The 26,702-nt window shown below is 37.9% G+C and overlaps 1 protein-coding gene across 2 annotated transcripts; it reads left to right on the plus strand.

Annotated features, from left to right (window-relative positions):
• Positions 1-9,224: 9,224 nt before the first annotated feature.
• Positions 9,225-22,884, plus strand: atxn1b (ataxin 1b). Of its 2 annotated transcripts, none has more exons than XM_056474846.1 (3): positions 9,225-9,351; positions 19,538-21,629; positions 21,723-22,884. In XM_056474846.1, exons 2-3 carry the CDS (start codon positions 19,737-19,739, stop codon positions 22,311-22,313), a joined length of 2,484 nt encoding a protein of 827 aa, XP_056330821.1. In that variant the 5' UTR covers positions 9,225-9,351; positions 19,538-19,736; the 3' UTR covers positions 22,314-22,884. The 2 variants fall into 2 exon arrangements, with proteins under 2 accessions (XP_056330821.1, XP_056330820.1); XM_056474845.1 differs by lacking the exon at positions 9,225-9,351 and adding an exon at positions 15,282-15,638.
• The last annotated feature ends 3,818 nt before the right edge of the window (positions 22,885-26,702 follow it).

The following is a 26,702-nucleotide window of genomic DNA, read 5'->3' on the forward strand; positions in this document are numbered from 1 at the left end:
GTCAAATTTTGGTGAGCCTGCTCAGATCATAGTCCCAGTTTGGTGATCATATACGATCTTATATTGTGGTGACAATGTGCTGTTTTTCTGCTGCTGTAGATCATCTGCTGCTATGTTAGATGTGTTTCATGTTCAAAGATTCTCGTCTGCAGACCTCAGTTCTAACACTTTTAGTTAATTTTTTTGTTAATTTTAGTTACTATTGCTTAGGGATGCTCCGATCAGGATTTTTGCAGCCGATACAGAGTACCAATTCCTTGTCATGGTGATCTGCCAATACAGAGTACCGATTCTGATGCATCAAGCTTTATAATGCATAAGCCACATTTTATGATAATCAAGTGGAGATCTCTTCTTACCTAAGAGAATAAATGAAGGACTCTGCATATAATCTCGTAAACATGTGTCTTATAAGCATTTGGTGTGGACATTTAATGGTCAGAAGAAGCTCTACAGAAAATAATAGATAAAACAGATTTTAAAAAGTTACTAACAAAGCCATTTGGAAACATTAGAATGAAAATAGGAGGTGTGTGTGTGTGTGTGGGGGGGGGGGGGGGGGGGGGTATTTGCACTCGAGATATCTTTATTGCTCTATTCATTTAACCTAAAAAATTGTAATGATTTGAACATCACTGTGCCTCTCAAGATCTGTTCTCTAACGGTTTTCATTTTACCTCATCACCATGATTTCCGGTGTATTTTATCTAATTTATGGATGTCATAAAGCTGTTATAATATGCGGGAGACTCACAGAGCTTCCGGGAGAGGTCATACACACTAGATAGGGGTGATCTCTTTGCTCGTGCCACAGCATCTCAAAACACTGGATATACATTGCATGCAACAAAGACACCATCACTCAGGCGAGTCATGCCAATAGACTGTAAACATAGGTCGCGCCGCATCTGAGGTTATTTATTTTCACTGCTATAACACAAGTGCAATGATCGCTCAAGCCCAAACATTTACCTCCTCACATGTTGTAGCTGCGGTATGTATGTATAACCCGTGTGCGCATTTGCGTCTCCTCTGCTTGTAAACTCATTAACACTTGTAATCAATTTATGAGATCGGCCAGATTAGCGAGTACTGATTGAGTCATGAAATGTGATTATCGGCCGATACCGATCTCGGGCCGATTGATCAGAGCATCCCTACTATTGCTGTTCTGTCATCTTTAACAGTGGTCATTTTCCTCTGACCTCTGGCATCAACTGGAGAACTGCTGCTCACTGGATATTTTCACTTTTTCTCATGCCTTCTCTGTAAACCTACAGATTGTTGTGCATAAAAAGTACACTACATTACCTTTTTCTAAAATGCTCAACAACCATGCCACTTTCAAAGTTACAATAAATCACTTTTTCTCCCTATAGAAATGCACATTTTCTACCGGAAACTACAGGAATACACATTTGGTCTATAGATGTAGTGTTGGCACCAAGCGACAACCTCCCACTCTCCCTCATGAAGCAAATATGGAAGTAACTGAAACTGCAATTTATTGAAATTCCGCTAGTCCTGGCTCCATAATAGAGCAAATTTCTATTCTATTCTATTCTATTCTATTCTATTCTATTCTATTATATTATATTATATTATATATATATATATATATATATATATATATATATATATATATATATATATATATAGTTAATAATACCCTTCAGGACAACTGTGAGGGGGGTGAATCGTTTTATAACTCATTCGTTTTCTTTATATAAGGTTATATTAAGTCTGCATAATTAAGGATGTGGCTACTTGAGTGCCAGCTAGGTCTCGCTGCTCACTATCACTTCACCTTAGCTGATTCCGGCTGATTAGCCGCTGAGCTCGGCATATGCATCGTATTTTTGTTTTATGTGGCTGTACACAATCAATTGCTTTTTGTTATTATTTCCTACAATTATGAGATAATATGGCATGCTGTTTGGCATGCTGTTTGCTCGTAATCGTGCTCACAAATCATTCACGTGGCCTCCATTTCCCAGGTGAGTGCAATTATATACTTATATACCATATCTATAAATGTATTTGTTTAATTTATGATAATTTATCATTTAGGCTATAAAACAGTCATATGAAAAGTAATACAGTGTTATGCCTGGATTTCATAAACAGCCTTGCATTTACTAACACAGACTATATTTGAAGTGTTTGGAAGTAATTTGTGTTTTCCTCCTGTAGAAAACATCATAAGAACAATGTTTAGTGGCTAAAAGTATTACAACAGGTACCTACTGGCAGCTTCTTTTGCGTTCTTCAGAAACCTATGGGTGACACGGGTACTACGTCCATATCTTTTACAGTCTATGGCTGGCACTCAGGGACAAAACACACACTTACATTTGTTATGACCAAGCCACCTGTTCACCTCAGTATTTTTACCAAGAATGAAATTAGGAATAAATGGTTCTCAATGATTAGAATCTTAATGATTACTTAACTTTACGATAACCTAAGTGAGAGCAAGAGAAAAAAGAATAGGGATGTTTCTTTACAGTGACTGGAAGTAAAATACAGTTTTATTAAATTGATTTTAAAATGGGAAATGCTAGTTCAGCAATCGTCTCTTAGCTTTTATCATTTACTTGCAAACGCAAGAAGGAAGTCCATTTTCACATGGTTTCTCTAATTCAACATTTCACATTTCTGTGTAGATTTAACCATTTCCCAGTAATTTTTTGGCAAAGCAGTGACTGATTAGAGATGGTCCATCTAGTAATGGCTTTATAATAGCTTGGTTGTATAATTGCTGTTTGTCTGTTTTCTTATGTTTCCTCTCTCTGTTAGGCTGCCAAAACCACTATTGAGTCAATGGTGCCCCTCCCCTGTGCTTATTAAGCCTTTTGATAAAGGGAACGTTATTGCATTCCTTGCTGGAAGCCTCAAATATCTAGTGACCAGTCTGGGTTCTCACTTTTTTGAAGCGTTCAGCACTTCTGACCACTGAACGCTGCCCTCTGCAACCCTTTGGCAATAGTAAAAGAACACAAAGATGGTGTTCTTCAAGTCTCTGCTTGTAAAGTGGTTGAGCTGCTCCTTCATTCTTGGGTTGTGTTCTCAGCAAGAGTGTGTAGGCCAGAGCTATTTTTGGCTTAATGCTTGAAATACTGGCTCGGAAAGACATGGAAAAACATTTTACTTTCTGAAAGATTTGGCTCTGTTATTGTGGTTGCTCTGTTTAAGAAGTTAACAGAGTACTTGAAAGAGATAATTCATCTGAAAATTAAAGTTCTGTCATCATTTACTGTATTTTACAATTGTTCCAAACCTGCATGACTTACTTTCTTCCAAAGAACACAACTGGAGATATTTTTAAAGTCCAAACAACATCATTGACTTCATAGCGTGGACAAAAATACACCATTAAAATATCCTCCTTTGTTTGGCAGAATGAAAAACAAAGCCATACAGGTTTAGAACTGTGTAAGGGTGAGATTGGGTAACTATGTTATACCACCTGCTACAATGCTACTCATATTGAGCTTTGCAAACACACTACGTTACATGTACTAGACAATGATGTACATTTGTATGAGGGTGCAACTGTAATGTTTGTTCATATGTGTACAGTCACACACTCGCATAATGCATGACTCAGAGAAAATTCTCAAGGTGGAAGCCTGGAGACATATGTAGACCTTGTCCTTGTTACCTCGGCAACACAGGTCCTTGCGTAATCTTCCCACTTGCTCAGTGACGGTGTAGTACCTACTAAATCAAGGGGCTTTCCAGTCCCAGTGGCGTACAGATCACTCATATGCCACTGGACTCAATGCCTTCTGTTAGAGAAGTCCCTTTAATGGAAAGCCAGTTCACACTGCGGCCATATTGGCGACATCCTACAAAAATAGATTGTATATTTAAATAGGGAGACTAAAATGTTGTCAAGATTACATTTTAGTATTTATAATTAGCATTCTAATTAATACTAAGGAATGAAGATGACAAAGACCGTCTTAGCCATCCAAAAAGAAATCCTGTTCTACACAAAACAAATTTCTTTCAAGCTAATGTTAACTCCAACCATTCCAGTGTTAAAATGTACAGTTCACATTTATGATCTCTAGTTGAACATCTGATTCATATAATGGCACATAAAATTAAAAACACTCCATGAGTTTAAAAGTCGTCATCTGATTGGCTGCATTCTGTAGGAGTTCGGTGAGGTGTCATGTTCTTTAACAGTCAACTATACGAAACAAAGCCATCATAACAGCAGACCAACTCAAATGGAAGACCAAAGTGTTTACAACTGACAGCATCTATGCTTCCATCCAAAGATGTGAATTAAATTTATGCGCATAACTGGAATATCGCATAAAATCCATGAGAATAAAGCAGCGTTCCTATCCAATGAGTCAAAGAACAAAATCGTCATTTCCTGATTAACTGGTGCCAAATATTAAAAGTAAAAACTGAATTTACAGCGGTAGGAGAAGCTGCGGCATGAGCGTTGCTAGGTCTATGTTAGGGTGGCTGTAGCCCCCTTATATTTCTACTCAGCCCCTCTAAAACTTTTGCGATTAGCTCATAAACTGTACACTAAATTATCGTCTCAGTCCCCTTTACATTTGATATAAAAACAGTGACAGAATTTGTCTCCTCCCTGTCATTTGTTTTTCATTTAATCAGCAAACCACAGCTGTGCAGAGTGAGAGAACAAGGTGTGTGTTTATTGATAGATTGTTATAAAATCTGCGTATTTGCAGTTCTTTGCTCTAGATAAACTTGTATCACTTGTACCCCAATGTCATAGAGGAGCAATTGGGTTTCCCATCTACTGTTTCATTGGTGCTCACCTCATAATCACAGCTTTTTCCTCGAAAAGTGGCTCTTATTGAACATTTCACTATTTTAATTTCAAAACTAGCTACCAATATAAAACACGTTTTGTATTAGTGCATGTGGCGTTAACTATAACATACAGTCTTGCACAGAAAGGATTATAAACAGTGACAGAACCCCTTAGAGAATGTACTCATTTTAACTGTCACTGACAGAGATAGAAACATTATGTGTTGTTTTGTATTAAAAAATGTGTATTTATTATTGTGATTCAGATCATAAAATATGTGAATTAGCCTGTAAGTAAAATATATATATATTTAAACTTGCTGTTTAATAAGAAAATTGGCAGTTTTATTTATTTAATACATGGAAACAAAAAATGTACTTGAATATAGAAAGTGTTTTTACTATGGTAAATAGGTGTGTTGAGGCTATTTTTTTTTTCTTTTCTTTTTTTTTTTTACCTGAGGAGCTGAGCCTCCCTAAAATGAAAATCCTAAAATCACCCCTGAGCTATGGAAATCTTTTCTTTCTTTAATAAATTACTAGTGCCTTAGAAGACAATATGCCAACACGCAATTAATGCATGGTGGCGTTTGAAGGCATCAGACGCAGAGCATAGACACTCTTAGAAATTCTGGAGGTAATTAATACTATAATAACACTAATACTGGTGTTTTAGAATGACCAAAACAACATTTCAGATGTTTTACAATGTGCTCAGCTTGCTGGTTTGTCCATTCATACACATTTTTATTATCATATGATCTCTTATAACAAAATTACATGATTTTTTTAATGCACACACTGGAATTTCCATCGAAGTTTATGCTCATCTTTTCTTATAAAACAAAAAGTTTATCCTACTTAGTTATGCGCATACGTTTTTATGCATTTTGGCGTTTCCATCAACCAGTTATTTATGCGCATATCCAAAATGCATTTCCTATCAGAATGTGAAAACGCATACCCTAAATCAATAATAATAACTGTTAACAAAAATTTGCAAGTTAAAAAGTAACAGAGGCTGCGATATCTGCTACCAGATCTATTGTCAGTTGTCAGACACCCACATGAAAATATACTATAGTAATTAATAGTAAATACTATAATGTTTTTTAACCATACTGACACTGACACCTCCAATAGGGATAGAGATGTTGTACAATCAGCTAAAATAGAATTGCTAGAATTGTTTTTTATGTATGGGCGATATATATTGCATCACCAAAAATCATTGAGGTCATGTCCATGTGGTGTGGGATTAGTCGATATATTGATTATTGTGAAAGACCTATAGATCAAACTAAATGCTGGAGGTTCAGAATGATGTGTAGTTTATGCAAACACTCCTTAAATTATGTTCAAAAATTTTACATGTGTGTTATTGTAGGAGGCATCATCATGTTTCATTTTTAGATGTTTCTCACCTGTAATAGACAGGAGAGAATAGATAAGAATGTGTCAGCAAAAAACCTCAAGCTGGGAATCAAAGCTAGGTTGCTGTGAGCACCGCAGTGCTACAGTATGTATCGATAAACACAACCACAAGGCTTTTGGCACTGTCATGCTACATTTTTTTTTTTTACAAATGTAGGCCCTTACATCAGAAAACTTGTCATCAGAAAAGAGAAGAGATGTCCTTTTAGGAAGGAGAGGAGATTATATTAATTAAATATTATTAGTTGCGCATGAATTGAAAAATAAGGTGTACTAAAAAATTGTTAGGTATAAACACTGCAATATTTCCAGTACTAGGGTGCAGCTGGAAGGGCATCTGCTGTGTAAAACATGCTGGATAAGTTGGCGGTTCATTCTGCTGCGGCGACTCCTGATGAATAAAGGGAACAAGCTGAAGGAAAATGAATGAATGAATGAATGAAATATTTTGTAAATATGAATTGTATACTTCATAGTGACATAAAAGTCCCTGTGAAAATGAAGTTTTTAAATTTTGTTATTATTAGTTTTTTCATTAACACAATTTTTTTGGACATACAAGCTGAGACTGCATGCAGTGCTTTTAATGCACACCTAACCCCACCGCTAACCCCTTACCACGACGTCACTAGCTCTGCTGAGTGCATGTGTCTGAGACTGCAGGTCAGAGACTGCATGTCTGCAGCCAGAGACTGTTGCTTTTTTAAAGGGGAGAAGTTATTCTGCATCCAGTTCTGTCTTCATGCTTCAATTAAAATTGTGTCACACATCAATCAAAAATACACATATCAAAGCACATCACAGGACCTTTAAAACTAAAATAAATAGGTGATTGCCCAGTCTGATCATTAAACTATAAGGTTGTACTCATTCCGTCATCTACCATACTGTATTTTTGCAATTTCTCCAATCCATATTTTTTAAAAGTGGTCATTTATTTTAGAATTTTTTTTCACACACCTTTGAGATATTCTATGCAAAATCATTTGCCATGTCTAAAGTCTTTCTCACAAATAAAACAAAAAGGGGAAAAAAGCCTGATCTCCTTCCATGTAAACATGAACTCTGTAACGTAGCGTAATAGCGTACTTTATTCATTTTCACAGTTATGCAATGCTAAATATATTTAGCACTTTTCCCCCAGGTTTTTCCCCTTGTGCAGATAATAATCTTACTGTGTATTTACAATTAATGCAAAAATAATAATTGGAAATGTATATTGATATTTCAAACTGCTACAGAAAAATATAGAAATAACTAACTTTAAACCTTTTTTTTGGAGAAAATACTAGTAGCCTAAAACTTTTGCACAGCACTGTATGTTTTATACATACATGAAAATATATATTTTCTGGCATATATGTTTACATATATGTTTTATACATATATGAGCATATAACATATATACACTCAGTGGCCACTTTATTAGGTACACCTTACTAGTACCGGGTTGGACCTCCTTTTGCCTTCAAAACTGCCTTAATTCTTTGTGGCATAGATTCAACAAGGTACAGGAAATATTCCTCAGAGGTTTTGGTCCATATTGACATGATAGCATCACACAGTTGCAGCAGATTTGTCAGCTGCACATCCATGTGAATCTTCCGTTCCACCACATCCCAAAGGTGCTGTATTGGATTGAGATCTGGTGAGTATAGAGGCCATTTATGTACAGTGAACTCATTGTTATGTTCAAGAAACCAGTCTGACATGATTAACGCTTTATGACATGGTGTGTTATCTTGCTGAAAGTAGCCATCAGAAGATGGGTATACTGTGGTCTTAAAGGGATGGACATGGTTAGCAACAATACTCAGGTAGGCTGTGGCATTAACATAATGCTCAATAGGAATTAATGGGCCCAAAGTGTGCCAAGAAAATAGCCCCCACAGCATTACACCTCTACCACCAGCCTGAACTGTTGATACAAGGCAGGATGAATCCATGCTTTCATGTTGTTGATGGCAAATTCTGACCCACCATTCGAATGTCCAGCAGAAATCGAGACTCGTCAGACCAGGCAACGTTTTTCCAATCTTCTATTGTCCAATTTTGGTGGGCCTTTGTGAATTGTAGCCTCAGTTTCCTGTTCTTAGCAGACAGGAGAGGCACCCGGTGTGGTCTTCTGCTGCTGTTGCCCATCTGCCTCAATGTTGGATGTGTTGTGCATTCAGAGATGCTCTTCTGCATACCTCAGTTGTAACGAGTGCTTATTTGAGTTACTGTTGCCTTTTTATCAGCTCTGGCCATTCTCTTCTGATCTCTGGCATCAACAAGGCATTTGCGTCCACAGAACTGCCGCTCGCTGGATATTTTCTCTTTTTCAGACCATTCTCTGTAAACCCTAGAAATGGTTGTGCGTGAAAATCCCAGTAGATCAGCAATTTTTGAAATACTCAAACCAGCCCGTCCTGCACCAACAACCATCCCACGTTCAAAGTCACTTAAATCACTTTTCATCGCCATTTTGCTGATCAGTTTGAACTGCAGCAAATCGTCTTGACCATGTCTACATGCTTAAATGCATTGAGTTGCTGCCATGTGATTGACTGATTAGAAATGTTAACAAGCAGTTGGAGAGGTGTACCTAATAAAGTGGCCGGTGAGTGTACAATATATAACATATAATACACATATCCCAGATAAATATATATGCTCATATATGTCATTCATTCATTTTTCTTTAGCTTAGTCTCTTTTTTCACCAGGGGTCGCCACAGCGGAATGAACCGCCAATTTTTACAGCATATGTTTTACACAGCGGATGCCTTTCCAGCTGCAACCCAATACGGGTAAAGCTCATATATGCATAAAACATAAAATAATTATCTAAATAATTTCTTAAATTTGATGTGTGTCCACTTTATGTGAGTCTTTCAGCATAAACTGGTCTCCTGTCCTCCTTGAACATGTCTGGACATGTTGGGACATGTCTGGCTTTCTAAGAAAAGTTTCAGAAGAGTTGTGTACAGTGAAGAGTGAACAGGTGTCAGTGCTTCATACAGCAATCAAAACAGTAATTATGGAATTACGCTCTATGTTTTTCCTCCAGGGGTTTACAAAAGCAACTGGACAACCTTAAGAAGAAGGTGGACCCGATCATGGACCATTGTGAGTGTGTTTCCTTTATAAATACACTAATGATTGTGGTAACTTTTGAGTTGATTTAGTAAAACTGGCTGTTTCTATTGCATCTAACATTTCGTTTATTACGGCTGTCTAATCTGAGTTTAATGAGAACTAAGAGAACGAGCTGAACTAGAAACAGAAAGAGAGAAACTATGACTGGCAGCCAAGACAGAAGCCGTCATAGCGCTTTCATCTCATCTCCCCAGTGTCTGGTTAAGGCAATACCTCAACAAACAGTAGCATAGCAACCCTCCCAAAATCTCCTGCTATTAGAAGGAATGAAGATATCAAAGACTGTCTCTCTGCAGGGCTTTGTAGGGTTTAGACACTGAGCCATCCAAGAAGAAAACAGTACAGGTATCCTCTGAGTCTGACAAAAAGTCTCAGCTGACACTGTCGGACACCTGCTGCCTCTGACTGGACAAAACAATACTAGATAGTAATAGACATAATAAAATAAATGTAAATGTATGTCAATATTTATTTTTTGTGTGGCACGATGGCTTAGTGGTTAGCACTGTTGCCTCACAGCAAGATGGTCGCTGGTTCAAGTCTCAGCTGGGCCAGTTGGCTTTTCTGTGTGGAGTTTGCACGTTCTCTCTGTGTTCATATGGGTCTGCTCTGGGTGCTCCGGATTCCCACACAGTCCAAAGACAAGCGCTATAGGTGAATTGAATAAATGTGATCAATTGTATTACGATCACTTATTCTTATATACAGTTGAAGTCAAAATTATTAGCCCTCCTGTAAAAAATTCATTATTTAAAAAATATTTCCAAAGTGTTGCATGATATTTTTTTTAAACATAATATTAATGAATAATTTCTAATACTAAATTAATTTGTCAGTGACATTTGAAGTGTTATTTTGCAAGACACTTTTATTCAGCTTAAAGTGCAATTTAAAGGCTTAATTAGGTTAATTCGGTTAACAAATCAAGTTAGGATAAATAAGCAAGATATTGGATAATGTTTTGTTCTGTAGCCAACTGAAAAAGTATACATATTTCTAAAGGGGCTAATAATATTGTTCTCAAAATAGTTTTTTAAAAAAGTTAAAAACTGCTTTTACTCCAGGTAAACTAAAAGAAACAAAACTTTCCCAAAAGAAATAAATATTATAGGAAATACTGTGGGAATTTCTGTTAAACATTTTTAAAAGAATACAAATGCCACAAGAGGGCTTTAAAGTTTCACTTCAACTGTATATTTAATAGGTAAGGTAAAACAGGGTATTTGCAGGAATCCTAAAAGTAATTTCAATACCTTTTTAAGACTTTTTAAAGACCTTCCCAGAATATTTTAAGACATCATTGTCAATCGACAGTTGTAGTTAAATAAATCAATTTAGCACAACAATGCAACAGAACTCAGATAAACTCGGAAGGACCAAAGCTTGAAAGAATAAATTACGCAGTTGTTTTCAGCGACAGGCTTCAGCCACTTTTTAAACTCATCTTTCTCCAACCAATATGCAAATTTACATTTTGCCATTTTGCTGTCTGTTTCGCTGTTTGGTTTCGCTACATGTGGACAGTGTCACATCACCTTCCCGCGTTTGTCACAAATTACGTGACATCACCCGAACGAAGGAGCTTGTTAATATTAGAAGAAAAATAAATATTTTTTATGGTTTTTTGGAGTTAAACACTTTGGATAACGCTTGTACAAATTTTTAGAACTCGTAAAAACGTGATTAAGACTTATACACTCAATACCTTAAGGGCCTTAATTTTCTCATAATTGATTTATTAACTTTTAATACTTTTTAAGACCCCACGGACACCCTGTAAAAATATATATGAATGTTTCAGAAATATGACAATTTAAGAAAATTAAGTTTAATAAGTTTTAATTTCACAAAAACTCATTTAAATAAAATACACTATGTTCTTGCCTTTTAATAAGCATTTCTTTTTATTATTCATTCATTCATTTTCTTTTCGGCTTAGTTCCTTTATTAATCCGGGGTCGCCACAGCGGAATGAAGCGCCAACTTTTCCAGCACATGTTTTACGCAGCGGATGCCCTTCCAGCCGCAACCCATCTCTGGGAAATTTCTTATTATTATAAATTCTGAAAACAGTTGGAAACTTCAATACTTTGTTTTTTCAACATTTTTGAATATTCAATACAGAAAAATAACTTTTGCTTTGTTGTTAAGTTTAATTAAATAGTACCACTATTATTATCTTTAATGTAGGGCTGCACGGTATTGGAAAAAAACTACATTGTGATTTGTCATTGTCGATATATATTGCAATATAAATATACTTACAGAAGATGACTATTTGAAAAAAAAAATCACAATTTTACATGGATTGTGATGATTTAGTTGGGGAGCGCGTCTGCATAAAATATACAAAATGATACAAAAATAGACAAAATAAATCTCATTTAAAGACCAGATGAAAACAATATAACACAGATAAATATGAAACAAACAAAACTATTGTTTTCGGTGGGGTCTAACAGTATCGGGATATAGAAATTCAATAATCAAATGTACAATGTGTCTTCATTGTATAAATATATGAAACCAATAAAATCTAATCTAATTATTAAAGCTGAAAACTTAGTAATGTCTTGTTTCCAAATGGTTTAAACTAACTTGAAATCTCTTGAGATCCTGCGATATGACTATTGTGGATTCATACATTGTGATATCAATGCTGAAATGATATTTAGTGCAGCCCTACTTTAATGTCTTTTTATCTGTGATATTAATTTTATTAAAAAGTCTTGACAAAACATTTGAACAATAGTATTAATGCATCTGTTTTAAATGTATATAATACTTATTATTAGTTTATATAAAAAATTCTGAAACTGATATTAGTCAAACTCGAAATGATTTCTCATAATGTGAAGAAAAAAAAGAGAGATATCCATTATGTGTGAGTGATTACCCATGAGAAGTCCATGTTTAATGTTTTAAGTTCTCCAAAGAGGAGTGTTTTCCTATTATACGCTGTATGGTGGTTTCGTATCTGCCTGTGGCTTGGCAAACACACCCAATGCAGAGCTGGGATCTGCTCAGACAGAGTAAACCAGGCCAGGCTAATATTAGAGGTTACATATTGCTGATGGCTTTTTTATGTTCCCAGCATTTCTCCTTGTTGACAGCATGTGTTTTGAACGCTGGGTGTTTTCAGATCTTCTCAAGGTTGTGCATGAAGATAACACTTTTGTATGTGAACGTGTGTGTGTGATGGTGCGGATGACTGTATTTGCATGTAGGTCTTCCCTGAGGGGGAACTGCAACTACTTTGCATGCGTAATGTGGGAGACATGGGTTTCCATGTTTGTGTATGTATGTGTTTTGAATTATAATAATATGTTAATGTTTGTGTAAATATTGCGTAATACTTTACCTTTTTATGCTAAACTCTTTTACACCAAAAATGGTGGGTCATTTCAACCAAAGTTTGGGTTAAACTTGGACAAACCTAACTGTTGAGTTAAATTTGATCCCAATGGTTGAGTTTGTGTATATTTGACACAAATTTGCATAGAAACAACCCAGAATTTTCAGTGTATAAATGGATTGGAATTTACCTAAAAAAGGAAAGCTTACTTTTTAAAATTAAATACCATATTACTAATGTATTGGTCCTTAACCAGGGACAGGGGCCAGTAGGGGACTTCCGCAAATATAAAAGCACATGTAAATAGGGCTGGGCGATATGGCAGAAATGTAATCTCGATAATTATTTTATATATATCAATATAAGTTGTTAATGCTTCCAGTTTTAAAAGAGTACCCCAACGATGGCTGAAGCCACAAAAATTAGAGGGTCCATTAAATGGCTTATTTTCAGCTGATAAATTTTCATTGGCCGAACCGGTACATCTCTAATATCAACACACTTTTAGTTTGCCATTGTTGTACATTTCTGCTGTGTGATTGGCTCTTAGATTTTTTTTTTCACTTTTTGGCTGTTTATTTAACAGGCACCATACACGTGACATTGTTATACAAAGACAACCGATGTCGCGTACATAGGGCGTGTAGCATACAGCTAATTTGCAGCCCTCGTTCCTGGTTAGGCTTTACATTGAAAAATAAAAAAATTAAACAAACAAGAATAAAAACACAATACAACAAACATGTACAGTATATACAGAGCCACAAACATTAAATGTAAGTCAATCTGCATACTAAAGAGAAATGTAAACCTGACCAATCCTGAAAGAATTATAGTTAATGTTCACATTGCTGTCAAGATTTCAACCTTTCTTTCAGCTTTACAATAAAAAAACTGGGAGTTCTGATTGTAACTTTAAATCAGCAGGCATGTCATTCCATAGATGTGAATAGATCAATATAGAGTTAAAAAAGTCTAGAGCTTGTCATTGTTATTGGCGATATAATATCGATATAATATCGTTTATTGGCCCAGTCCTACATGTAAATTCTATTTTGATGAACAATACAACACATGTGTCTTTCCTTTCCATTGTATAACAGCTAACATGTGAGTTTGAGTCTGCAAATGCATTGTTTTGCACCAAGAACAAATGCTCCAGACAATTGTATTTCAAAAAGGCCTCAATAAGAAGCCACAGGTATTATTTTTGTCTTACCTGTACACAATATTTGACTGTTGATTTGCATTTTATGAATTTACACGGACCATGATTGGATGGCCCAAGAGTGAGTTAATTAAAAGCAAATTTTAATTCTTGGGTGAAATATCTCTTTAAATTTGTCTTGCCCTGTTCATATCTTAAAAAAAAAAATATTGAGGTCCACTACACTAATATACTTATATCTGTGAAACTGGAAGTCTCAGCCGATTCCAATGTTCACACTCGATTGAAAGGGCGTTATCAGTGGTTATCAGCTGATATTGGCTAGTAGGGGCCTTCTATCTATCATACATCCCCATGGTAATCAGCTATAGATCATATACGGCTGTGGCAGGAAATTAACAAGAATTATTTATTAAATTTCCCATTAATTGTATCAACGTCTACCCCTACCCCAACCCTAAGCCCAATCGTCACAGTAATCTAAAAACAGATCTGGATCTGGAGTCTTCTCTATTAGTATAGCTGATCAACCACGAGAATTATTCAAATTATTTATTAAATTTCCCATTAATTGTATTTTATTAACGTCTACTCCTACCTCAATCCTAAACCCAACCATCACAGTAATGTAAAAACAGATCTGGATCTGGAGTCTTCTCTTTTAGTATAGCTGATTACCCATGTGGATGGATGATAACAGCTTTCTGAGCCTACCAGTAGGAACAGAAGGCCCCTACTGGCTCATATCTATCAGCTGATAACCACTGATAACGCCCATTTAATCGAGTGATAACATTAGAAGCAAGTGGAGGTCTAGTATATGATGAAAGCGCATAAATTTATCATTAGAGAATGTTGTGTGTATTCATTCTCCAATGGCATTATATAAGAATACAATATATCAGAGTCACTACTGCTAATGCAACATTCTGGGTTTATCTCAGGCTCGTACGTCCCCATGCAAATGTTGCTTACTCTCATCACACGTAATGGTGGTGAGGCACCAAATGAGTTTTTCCAGCGAGAGAAGCTAATTAGCCGTAGAAAGAAAGTGAGAAAATGCATAGAAACACTCACAAAGAGACTCTCAGGAGAATTTCATGCTCTATTGCTGTGTGTTTGTGTTTCTCGCGAGTGTGCAGTGGGCTACGTGAGGCTACGTGTTTCTTTCTAGTGCGCTTGGTCCCTCGCTCACTATTTTTCCTCCTCCCTCCCTCTCTTTCCCTCAGCCTGTGTCCCTCCCTCTCTCCGTGTGTGCGTAGTCTGGGCGCCCTGCCAAGTGGAGTGTGTTTTTTGAATGAATACCTGATGAGGCTGCTGAGGCTGACTGGGGGAGGAGGAGCCGTGTTCTCTAGTGCACTGTGTGTGTGTATGTGTATGTGTGAAGCGAGAGAGAGAGAGAGAGAGAGAGAGAGAGCTGGCAGTCTGTTTGCCTTGCATAACATACGCTGTAGCTCTCACACGTAGGGCTAGTGAAACAGCGCAGACGAGGGGACTTCCTTTACCCTCGGCCCTCCGAGCAATTGTCGAAGGAAGTGGAGGAGAGTGAAGGCAAGGGGGGGAATGTTGGACATGGAAGAAAACGTAAATCAGAGGACTGCATGTGTGACCTGATAGCAGAGCTAAACCTGGACAAAGGACAGCTTGTCAGTGGGTAGAGTGAGTTACACTCGTAGTGCAGAGAGAAAAAGAGAGAGAGAGAGAGAGTTCTTAAAGGCTTCCCCATAAAGAAAGGTAAGGCATCACTATTACATCAAATGGTTGCTTGCTTTTGAATGCTTGTATCAATTTCTTACTCATTTTCTATAAATGCACATATTTGAGCCTTTACTGTGCTGTTATAATGCATAATAACCTGTATGCTTTGCAGAAATAATTGCAATTGTGTGCAAATGCATCCGTGCTACACTGTATGTTGTGCTGTTTTGTTTATAGCCAGTGAGAGAGAAAGAGAGAGAGCGAGAGAGAGAGAGAAAGAAGCAGGCTTTAGTCATTGTAAAGGCAGCAACAGCTCTGTTTGGATTCATGTCTAGCTTAGGACTCCCTAGACTGCCTCTTAAAGGGACAGACGTCCATATAAAAGGTCGTTAAGTGCAGAGAGGAGCTGCTTTTGAGCACTAAATGGACTATTGCATGAAACAGGAAGCAGACATGCATGCTTTTTCGAGGTGAGAAGTTAACGTAGGTGTTTAACTTTAGTGTGGTTATGTTTGTATTTGTATGCATAATCACTGGCATTGGTTCAGTCAACGCTGAGATGACATCATTGAAAAGGTGTCACAGTACCCTGCGAGTAATACCTTCCTGGAGATTTCACATAAATACGCTATGGAAAAAACGAACTTTGAGATAAATACAGCGCATAACACTTGTTTATATGGCAGGTAACTTTCATAATTGCAATATTTACAAGTCTTTGTTTTGTGGTAGTTACTCAAACATTTTACATTAGTATAGCTTTTATTAGCGTGCTAATGTATGAATATGACATTAGAACTGCAGTAGGGCTATCTACTGTTAAATAACTGAAAGTATACCGCAAGTTGTTCATTTTTCTGGCTCTATGGCTACTTTGAAAAGAATGATTCCTTGAATTTACTAAATATTTTTAGGTTAAGTGGTTGTAAACAATGTATTTAGGCTGAATTTAAACAATCAAATGAAGTTGAACATTACTAAATTTAAATTGTTTAAATTGAACACAAATTGTTTGCAACAATTTTGCAGACATAATTTTTTACAGTGTAGTCACACTTTGTGTGAGTGTATGTTTGGGTCAATCAATGTGATGGTAAAATTTTCTTATACATATCTAGGGCTGGGCAATTAATCGAAAAGTAATCGAAATCGACATTCAGAACCTATAATCAATCTAATTTTCCCAGGTCACATGACCCCGCTCTGTTAAGGCTACTTTATACTTCTGCATCGAATGCACAAATATGGTCTGGCGCAGCCTTCATGCAGTAGCAAACCTGTGCACCTCTCAAAACATTTGACTACACATCGCAAGTTTGTACTACATTGAGGATGATTGGAAGCTGCGGCAAAGACAGCTGATTTTCCATTACAATAAAATTATAATTTACATTAAAATATTTGTTGACAGAAGATTCAAAAACACACTGTTTAAAATATTATTTACAAGATATACAAGTTATTTTATTTAGAACAGATACTGCTTATGTTCTACTTTTAACATTAAAAATTTTACATTGAAAATAATTAATTTTGTTTCCAAGTTATTTATTTTCACTTTTTTAGAAGAAAAAGTTTTAGGAAATGTGTTTTAGGACTGTTTTAGGCAATGTGTGTTTTGATTTCAGTTGTTCAACCTTGACGTTCAAAACATAATCATAGATAGCAGATGTGATAATCATAGTGTGTGTTTCTTTCAATTATTTTAAAATCAAGTAATGCACCCTTTATACTTCTGCATCGAACGCATTGGTAGGGTCTGGGGCAGCCTTCACAGGTATGCGACCACATGCACTTGTAATATGTGAGCATATTTACTGTACAAAACTTCAATATCAATTGTCACAATAATCGTTCATTAATTGTAATAAAGGTAAAATGTTCAAGTAATCGAGATTTAGATTTTAGGCCAAATCACCCAGCCCTACTGAAATCACCTACAACCATGATTTATTTAACAAATAAACTTCACAAAACTTCTAAAGGTTAAATGTAGGAATATAAAATATCGTGAGCTCAATTCAACAATAGTAGGTTCTCTGGAAAATCCATGTTGTTGGCATTGACTACAGATCTGTGGCACTAAATTAGTCCCCAGCAAGCATTTTTTGTTTTTAAAAGATGTCTAATAGACGTCTGAATATAGTCGTCTTGGCTAAAACAAGGCTAAATTTGGGCTGTCAGTAAAAATCTAATAGACGTATAAGAATAGGCCAAAACTAGACAAGTCATCAAATAAACAGAAATGATTGACTACACATATGAAGTCTGTCTATTTGAGGACTAGTTTTGGGCTATTCTTAGATGTCTGTTCGATTTTTACTGACAGCCCAAGATTAGTCTTCTTTTATCCAAGCTGTCTAAGCTTCGATGTCTATTAGATGTCTATTAAACACAAAATTGTTTGCTGGGTCACAAGCAGAAGGAATACATACATGAAGCATCACTTTTATTTTTGTGAGGCTGAATTGCTTTGCAGGCTTAGCTTGAGTTAGCTATTTTGAATTGTGGGTGTATTTCAGTAGCGCTCTTAGAAACCCCCTGGAAATAGACAGGCAAATATGACACCCAGTAAGAGAGAAGTAGCGCATATGCACATACTGACATGAACAAATGATGTGTGAAATGCAGGTATTCTTGAAACTTTTTCCACAACCATTCTCTTTCAAGTTCTCAATGCTTTCTTGATATAATTTACTCTTTATAGTATGTGCAAGGAACCAACAAGCTATATATATATATATATATATATATATATATATATATATATATACATATAGCCTAAAAAATACAAAGCCACCGCAAATGTTACAGTCAGAATTATGTTCAGAAATGCGTTCAGAATATTGCTCTATGGAGGATTGGTGTTCAGTCTCTAATTGAAGCATTTGTACGGTACAATCACCTGAATGTCTGTCTGGTAAGGTTAAGGTTAAACAATATTGCCTGTTACTACATTGTTATTTTTTTTTAAATGTACAGATATAGGATTTAATAACTTGTAATGAATCTATGTTAAAGCATGGTACAATACAGAGCAATGCAGTTATATCATAATGTCTGTACTATATATTTGCTATTCTGTGCAAGCTGAACACTGTGATCTATGTGATCGCTCTAATTCTATTGTTCTTTGATACATGAGCACTCTGCACCAAATCACGTATGCATAAGTGCGTATCAGTCCGATGCTGATATGCTGATGTGTATGCGTGTGTATTGTGCTCTGTGTACAATAGACTGAAGCATTTAATGGCTGTGTGTGGTGTAAGCTGTAGCAGGGGAAAGTAGGACAGTGATTGGTGCAGATCTACTGTGGTGTAGGGATCTCTCCCTCCCTCTTTTTCCCCCTCCCTTACTCTCTCTCACTCTCTCTTTCTTCTCCACTGTTACACTCTAACTCAATAATCATGCTCGCTTGCAGGCAGAGCTCAATGTGGGTCAGGAGAGCCAGTGTTCTCTCTCTCTGTCTCTCTCTTCCATCTCCACATGTTACGTTTTCATCCTATGTTCTCTTTATCCTTACTGATGGATTGTATGTATATGCAAACAGTATGAGCTTGAGCCTTTGGAGCATGAGGAGGATTTGGATTTACATTTGATGATGGATCATGGTGATAGAACACGCACTTATCACAATCACAATAGACATTACTGAATTTACACAGTGATGTTTGCTATTAAATGGATGGGAAATGTAAGTCAAAGTGTTCAATAGTAAAGGTTTGACTAAAGGTTTGGCTGGGTGAGCACAGGCCAGATCGCTTCCGCTAGCCTATTAACAATAAAAGAAAAACTGAAACAATGTACTTTTGGGTATGAGACCATATAATATGCTATATTTAGGCTGATAAGTGTGGTATAGTTTCATAGAATCAAAGGGATTGCAAAATGCATACAATTTCTAATTTCTGTTTTCTGTTTGTCAAATGAAGGTACAGACCAATAGCCATCAGAGAGAGATGATTCCACATGAAGCACATGGATCCTTTCATGACAGGAGTCCTCACAATGGGCAAGACTATGGTAAAAGTGGAGCAGAGTAATAGAACAATGAAAATCTGAGTTCTACTGTACACGTAAAACATCTTGAAAAAGACGAGTAGGTTAAATTACAGAAAAAGCTCCAAGACCATGAAGTCTAACCAGGAGCGCTGTAATGAGTGCCTTCCGCCAAAGAAGCGGGAGATTTTAGCACTGGAAGAGAAGCAGGTGCTGGTGTCAGCTGCTGTTAGTGAGAGCCAGAGTGGAGAAAATTTGGCTTGGCTAGCCAGTGTTGCTACCATGGCTAGCATGGCCCATGTCCCCAACAATGCAGGCCCATCACATAGCAACAGTTCTGAGCCTGACAGCCCCCCACCATCAAATAAGGCTCTCACTGTGGTGGCAGAGTACCCTCCAACTACTACATCTGCTGGCTTTTCATTCTCTTCCAATAGTTCCACCTACAGAGGAGTCTTGTCTGGGCCTACCGTACTAACAGCAAGTCCTGCGGTTCTCTCCACAAGCCTTCCTCAAACCATAGGTTCCGTCCAATACACACAACTTCCCCCCAATCTCCAGCTCATAGGGCCCTATACAAGTTATATCTCTTCACAGATTGTCCCATCCACATCCAGTCCAACACAGCCACGGAGAACACCACAAGAGATCTTGGCCACAACAGCTGTCATCTCTCAAGCATCCAGCCTTGATTCACAGAGTCATGTGATTTCATCTATACCAAATGTTTCCCACAGTCAATGCATCCAGGTAGAGAGTGCTCCTTTGGGTTTGACAGTTTCTTCCCCTTCTGCCCAACTGCCCCTTCAGATCCACCCACACTCAGCTGTCCTTGCTCCTCATGCCCTTGCTCTCACCCCCTCACAAGTGGTACTACACTACACTGACGGCTTCATTGCAAAGCAGCCAGACTCCCATCCCAGAGAGGTGCAGAATGGGGCACTAGGGGATGTTACAGTCGTCAAGCACAATACTACAATGGCCAAAGGGATCTCTGGCCAGCCAGAAGTTGACCAGAACCACAAGCAAAACCATAACCTGGGTATCCAGACTCAAGCTCAGGTTCTGCTGCCAGCAGACTACACCACTAATGACAGAGCAGGTCTGCAGACTTCGCTGATGCTGGTATCCAGTAGCCACCTTGCCGCAAACAGCAACTCGGAGATCCAAAGTATCTTGGGTAAAGACCACTCATCTTTGCACCTTGCTGAGAGAGGAGGGATCTGCCTAGGCAAGCCAATGTCCAGAGTGTCCTCTCTTACTTCCTCAGACAGCCAAGTTTCTCCTGCCTCAACAATTTCCCCCCACACACTCATCCAGGCTTCTCACAATGCTCCCCAACAGGAGCTCTCCACCAGCCTTTACTCTGCTACACAGCTCCCAATTATAGGCTACATCACCAGTGCTTCTGGTGGACCTCAGCAAGCAGTAACTGGTTATCAGAGCAACCTGCCACAGCATGTGGTGATCTCAGGCAACCCCTCCTTGCTCATTCCGGTGAGTGCCACTAACATCAATCCATCTACTGCTGAGCCGGAGGTCACACGCTGTTCTGTCATCCCCAGTTTAGCTAATGCATCAACAGCTCTGCCCCAGACCTTTATTAATACATCCCCACCTGCAGCAGTAGCTTCAGTTCTACCCAATGGTAAAGACATCACAGGGTCTGATGGAGGTCTTGTCCCCTGTGCTGTGCCAAGTCCCACCCAAATACAGCTGCCTGTTCTTTCAGGCAGTGTAGTGGGATCTCCAGTCCCAGCTACACCTCCAACATCCACAAGCCCTCACAGCTCACCATCATCACCAACAGCAGGACTTCCTCCATTCTTCATGAAGGGCTCTATTATCCAGTTGGCAGATGGCGAATTGAAACGTGTGGAGGATCTTCGCACAGAGGACTTTGTGCAAAGTGCTGAGGTTAGTGGAGAACTGAAGATTGACTCCAGCACTGTAGAGCGCATAGAGTGCAGCCGCACTCCTAATGCTGTCATCATACAGTTCTCAGTGGGAGAGAACAAAGCCCAGGTGAGTCAGTTTCTCTTAACATGAAACTCACTTACAATGCTGAAGAATGAATATTTGCAGCTTAAATGTTATTCTTGGTTTTCTCCATTTTAGGTGTGTGTCGAGGTTCTGGTGGAATACCCGTTCTTTGTGTTTGGCCAAGGTTGGTCATCCTGCTGCCCTGACCGCACCACCCAGTTACTAGCGCTATCCTGTGCCAAACTCTCTGTGGGTGATGTCTGTATCTCTCTCACTCTTAAAAGCCTAAAAAATAGCATTCAAAGGAAGGATAATTTTTCAGACTCTGTGATGAAACACAGCCTTTTGAAAGCAACCAAAAACAATGGGCCTCTTATGGAAAGACCAACCCAAATGGATGATCTCAAGAAAGGACACAAAATTCCATCAGGAGTGGAAAATAGTATTGAAGGAAAACTGGTTGAGACTTCCAACACAAAAAATGTGTTGTCCCTTTCTGAGAATGGGGCCTCAAATCCTCAGACACTAGTTAATCTTCAGAACCAAGCTGAAAAAACATATACATCCAGTGCAGAGAGACCCATTAGTCGTAAGAGGAGATGGTCTGCCCCAGAGAAAGGAGAAATGCGGAAGTCGCGAGAGGACCCTCAGATTTTACCCAAATTTTCCTTCATCCCACATCAGCTGAAGGTCAGCATTGAGGGCCGTTCCAGCACAGGTTGTTGAGGAGCTTCTGAACTCCATAGAGCAGTGGTGGGGAGGTGATTTCATACAAAGAAATACAAAAATTAGCCTTACTCAATTAATTTGAGAAATCACATTTAGTTGATTAACTGGATACAATTAGTTTTTGCTTGGTGTTCAAGACAATGCTTTTGCTTCAACCAATGAGACTTACTTTCCCCATCACTGCCATGGATTCAAGGAGGGCCAAGGAAGAGCAGATTTGTTATTATTATTATTATTTTTTTTTTTTGGTATTTTGTTGCTTTCCACTGACATTCATATCCAGGTTACTGTAATGTTAAGTCATTTTACACAAGACTGTGTGTGATCATTTGAGTGTCATATGTAACATTGATCCTTACACTTACTTTTTATAAATCTGCTGGACATGACAATTTTGGGTTGTATAGCGAAAGGTCAGATCATGTTTTTTTTCTCTGCCTGCTACTCATATAGTATCTAATTTTGTGTACAGAATCCATTAATAATCAGGGTCCTGACTGGTTAGGGACTGTTACAAGAACTGATGGCAAAAACTCAACATTAAAAAATGTCATTTGCATGACTATGATTATGAGTGGATTTGGTTAGTTGTGAGGGTCTATTTGTCCTGACAGAAGCCACTTTCCCCTTGTTACTGCCCAGAAATGTCCTGTGCCCATATACTGTTGGCTAAGAGTGACAGGCTTTGCTCAAGTGACTACTCAAGTGAATCAGACCTAGGTCAAGAATAGCATCAAGATTCAACAATGAATGTTAAATGATTTATCCATATATTTTCATTCAATTGCTGATAGTCTTTTAGTTATGCAATACTGAGCTTTCACATACCTCATATGTGCATTTAACAAATAACCCAGTCAGACTGCCTGATTGGATCTGTGATCTCAGTTTTGAATGAGAAAGCATTGGAGAAATCCTGGCTGAGTGTAGAGAATCTTTGCTCAGAATTAGCACTTTAAAGAAAGGTTAAGGAACGCTGAATGAATGGACGGAAACATTCCCACCCCTGTTTTGTTACTACAGCAACAGACAGTTTTGAGTGCTGTTGGTCATTTTGTGCATTACTACCCATTATATGTGCAAAGCACTTCTCATTTAGTATTTTTAAATTACTGATGTCTTCTTTACACTATTTTAAGTGTTGTGGGCCTTACTTAGTCCAGCTGCAATAATGTTAAAGACGCAATTTAATCACTATACATGACGAATAACTATATGCAGCATCATTGATGCTATAAACAAGCCACGTTTCACATATTTATCCAAAAGAGAAATGCCATTTTTCAATCAAGTTAAGCTTATATATAAAAACATTAAGCATCTAAAAGCCCAGGTTATACTTCAAATGATGTTCATTTTTTGAGGGCAAAAAAGTTTGAAATGGCTGAGTGACCGTATTGACCTTATTCTTCACACACATGGCTTGAGACTTCTGGTCTCAATCACTTCCATTTATTTTTAGATGTTAAAAAAAGTTTGTTATGCTGCTTGGTGTTGCAAACTGATATTGTATTATTATATAATTGTAAAAAAAAGGCTTGAGGGTTCATAGGAGTATGCCTACCCAGTCCACATATGTTTTGTGGACTTGGAGAAGGCATTCGACTGTGTCCCTCGTGGCATTTTGTGGAAGGTGCTCTGAAAGTATGGGGTCAGTGGTGCAGTGTTAAGGGCTGTCTCGTCCCTGTATGAACAGAGGAGTTTAGTTCACACTTCCAGCAATAAGTCAGACTTGTTTCCAGTGCATGTTGGACTCCGACAGGGCTGCCCTTTGTCACCAATTCTGTTCATAATTTTTATGGACAGAATTTCAAAACGCAGCCTTGGGCTGGAGGGGGTCCGGTTCAGGGACTACAGGATTCCATCTCTGTTATTCACAGACAATGTTGTCCTGTTGGCTTCATCGAACATGGACCTTCAGGGAAGCTTGGAACATGAGATTGACGACCAGATCAGTGCAGCGGCAGCAGTAATGCGATTGATGTACCGGTCCATTTTGGTAAAGAAGGAGCTGATCTGAAAGACAAAGCTCTCACTTTACCGATCAATCTACGATCCTACTCTCACCTATGGTCATGAGCTTTGGGTCATGACCAAAAAGAAAAGATCTCGGATACAAGCAGCCGAAATGAGGTTCCTTCACAGGGTGGCAGGGCACAACCTTATAGATAGGGTGAGGAGCTCTGTCACCCGGGAGGAGCTCGGAGTAGAGCCGCTGCTCCTCCACAGTGAGAGAAGTCAGCTGAGGTGGCTCGGGCATCTGTTTTGGATGCCTCCTGGACGCCTACCTAGGGAGGTGTTCTAGGCATTTGCCAATTGGAGTAGGCCTCGGGGAAGACTCAGGACATGCTGGAAGGACTATGTCTCTCGGCTGGCCTGGGAACACCTCGGGATCCCACCGGAGAAGCTGGAGGAAGTGTTTAGGAAGAGGGAGGTCTGGAGTACTCTCCTAAGACTGCTGCCCCTGTGACCCAGCCCCGGAGAAGTGGATGAAAATGAATGAATGAATTTAATTGTACTTTTTTCCCTGCGTTGAGTTGCGGCTGTGTAATACATATGCCAAAATTGTTGGTGGTTCAATCTGCTGTGGTGACCCCTGATAAATGGGGACTAAGCTGAACTTTAAAAAGCATGGCACGACATGATGGCACTCCTTATCTGATGTGTGACCCCCTCTGGGTCTTTAAAGTCTTTCAGATTATAATCAGAAGATTGTATAGGTATGGATGCATCTGTAGCAGCTTTGCTACTCGACCCTCCAGTGTGTTCCATTCATGTGTCTAACTTGGTGTTGTTGTGTTGGATGTTGTTCCCCTGTCTGACATCAGATGCAAATCAATCACACGTCAAAGATTTCAAGAACACACCCACCTATTGGGTAATCGTCACGGTGGTGTTTAGGAGCCAAAACAAACTCCCCCAAAAGTTTGCTTTGGTAAGCAGTTTCGAACTGCCAAAACAAACTCAAACGATCTCCATTTTGAACAGAATTTTTTCAAGTATACCTGGGCCTTAATGATGTTAATAAAACTACATCAATTTTGTAAACAAAAAATTATCTTACTATTAAGAATCAGTGGGTCAAATAAATAATATGCTGTGAATCTGTTATGCCACTTAAAGCCGAATTTCTAGTCAGCAGAAATGGGAAAATATGGCTTATAATTTAAAATATAATAAATATAATTGCATTCCCTCACATCTTAGTTTTTTGGTTGAATTCAATTTAATGTGGCACCTACTCAGCGTAAGTTATGTCAGCCACTATCTTTTAAAATGTTAATTTCTTCATAATTAGCAGTATGCCATTAAATGCCTAAACATGAACAGTCATTGTACCTTCTCTGCAGAGAAAAAAAAAACTACGTAAAATTATGAATGTTGAGACACTATTTTTAGAATTTAGTATCCACATTATCTATTTTCTCTGTCTTTATCTTTGCTGTGCTTGTCATGTTAAACCAATTTAAAGGAATTATAGTGCATTGACAAATTACAGATAAGGTAAAAATACTTTTTTAAAACAACAAATATAATTGCTATATTCCATAAATAAAACGTTATGGGATTATCTTCAGATTATCTTGAGTTTTTTTTGTGCAAAACAGTCACAAAATAATTCTTATCTAATGCCACCGACTGTTTTAAACATATGAATGCTGTTAGAAATTCAGAAAAAAAAATCTTTGCATACATATAAGATTTTTGCTATTTGCACAAGTAGACATTTTAAAGAGTAACGCCGAGTGTAAGTATGCAGTCTAGTTAACACTACAAATTGCCAGCTATGTAGGTCACATAAAACCTATACATTTTGATATGCGTGGTCACGAGTGAGTTTTTACACTGTTTGTTGACTGACTTAAAAAAAAAAAGGTATTGTTGTTTCTAAGCTTATTTTCAGATGGAATCACAATAGACCTCATATTGTAGAAGTAATGCTTGATTGCACATTCAGTCCAATCTGGATTTGGATTTTATGCACTTTTGAAGAGAGAGGACAATGAAAGGATGGTTGATTGGTAGCCACACATAGCTACAGTATGTTCAATAACGTCTATTGTACCAGTGATAATAAAAAGGCAGTGCTACGACAATAGACTAGAAACCATTACGAAAGTGTCACAGTTTCTGGATTGTTGTTTGTTAAATATGTATCACTGTTCTCTCTTTTCTCTCTCTTTTTCCCTGTGTAGCTATGTACATTTAGACCTCAGTGTGTTTGTGTGGATATCTTCTCTGAAGACAGTCAGGTTTCATCACATTATTATCACATCTGCTTTTCTGTTTCAACTTAACAACAGTCATTTATTATCATCTGCATCAAACAAGGCTGTCGACCATTTGGGGAGGGCATAAAAGCGTTATAGCGATTTATAGTCAATC

This window comes from Danio aesculapii, chromosome 16 (genome assembly GCF_903798145.1).
Source record: "Danio aesculapii chromosome 16, fDanAes4.1, whole genome shotgun sequence".
Taxonomy (NCBI): Eukaryota; Metazoa; Chordata; class Actinopteri; order Cypriniformes; family Danionidae; genus Danio; species Danio aesculapii.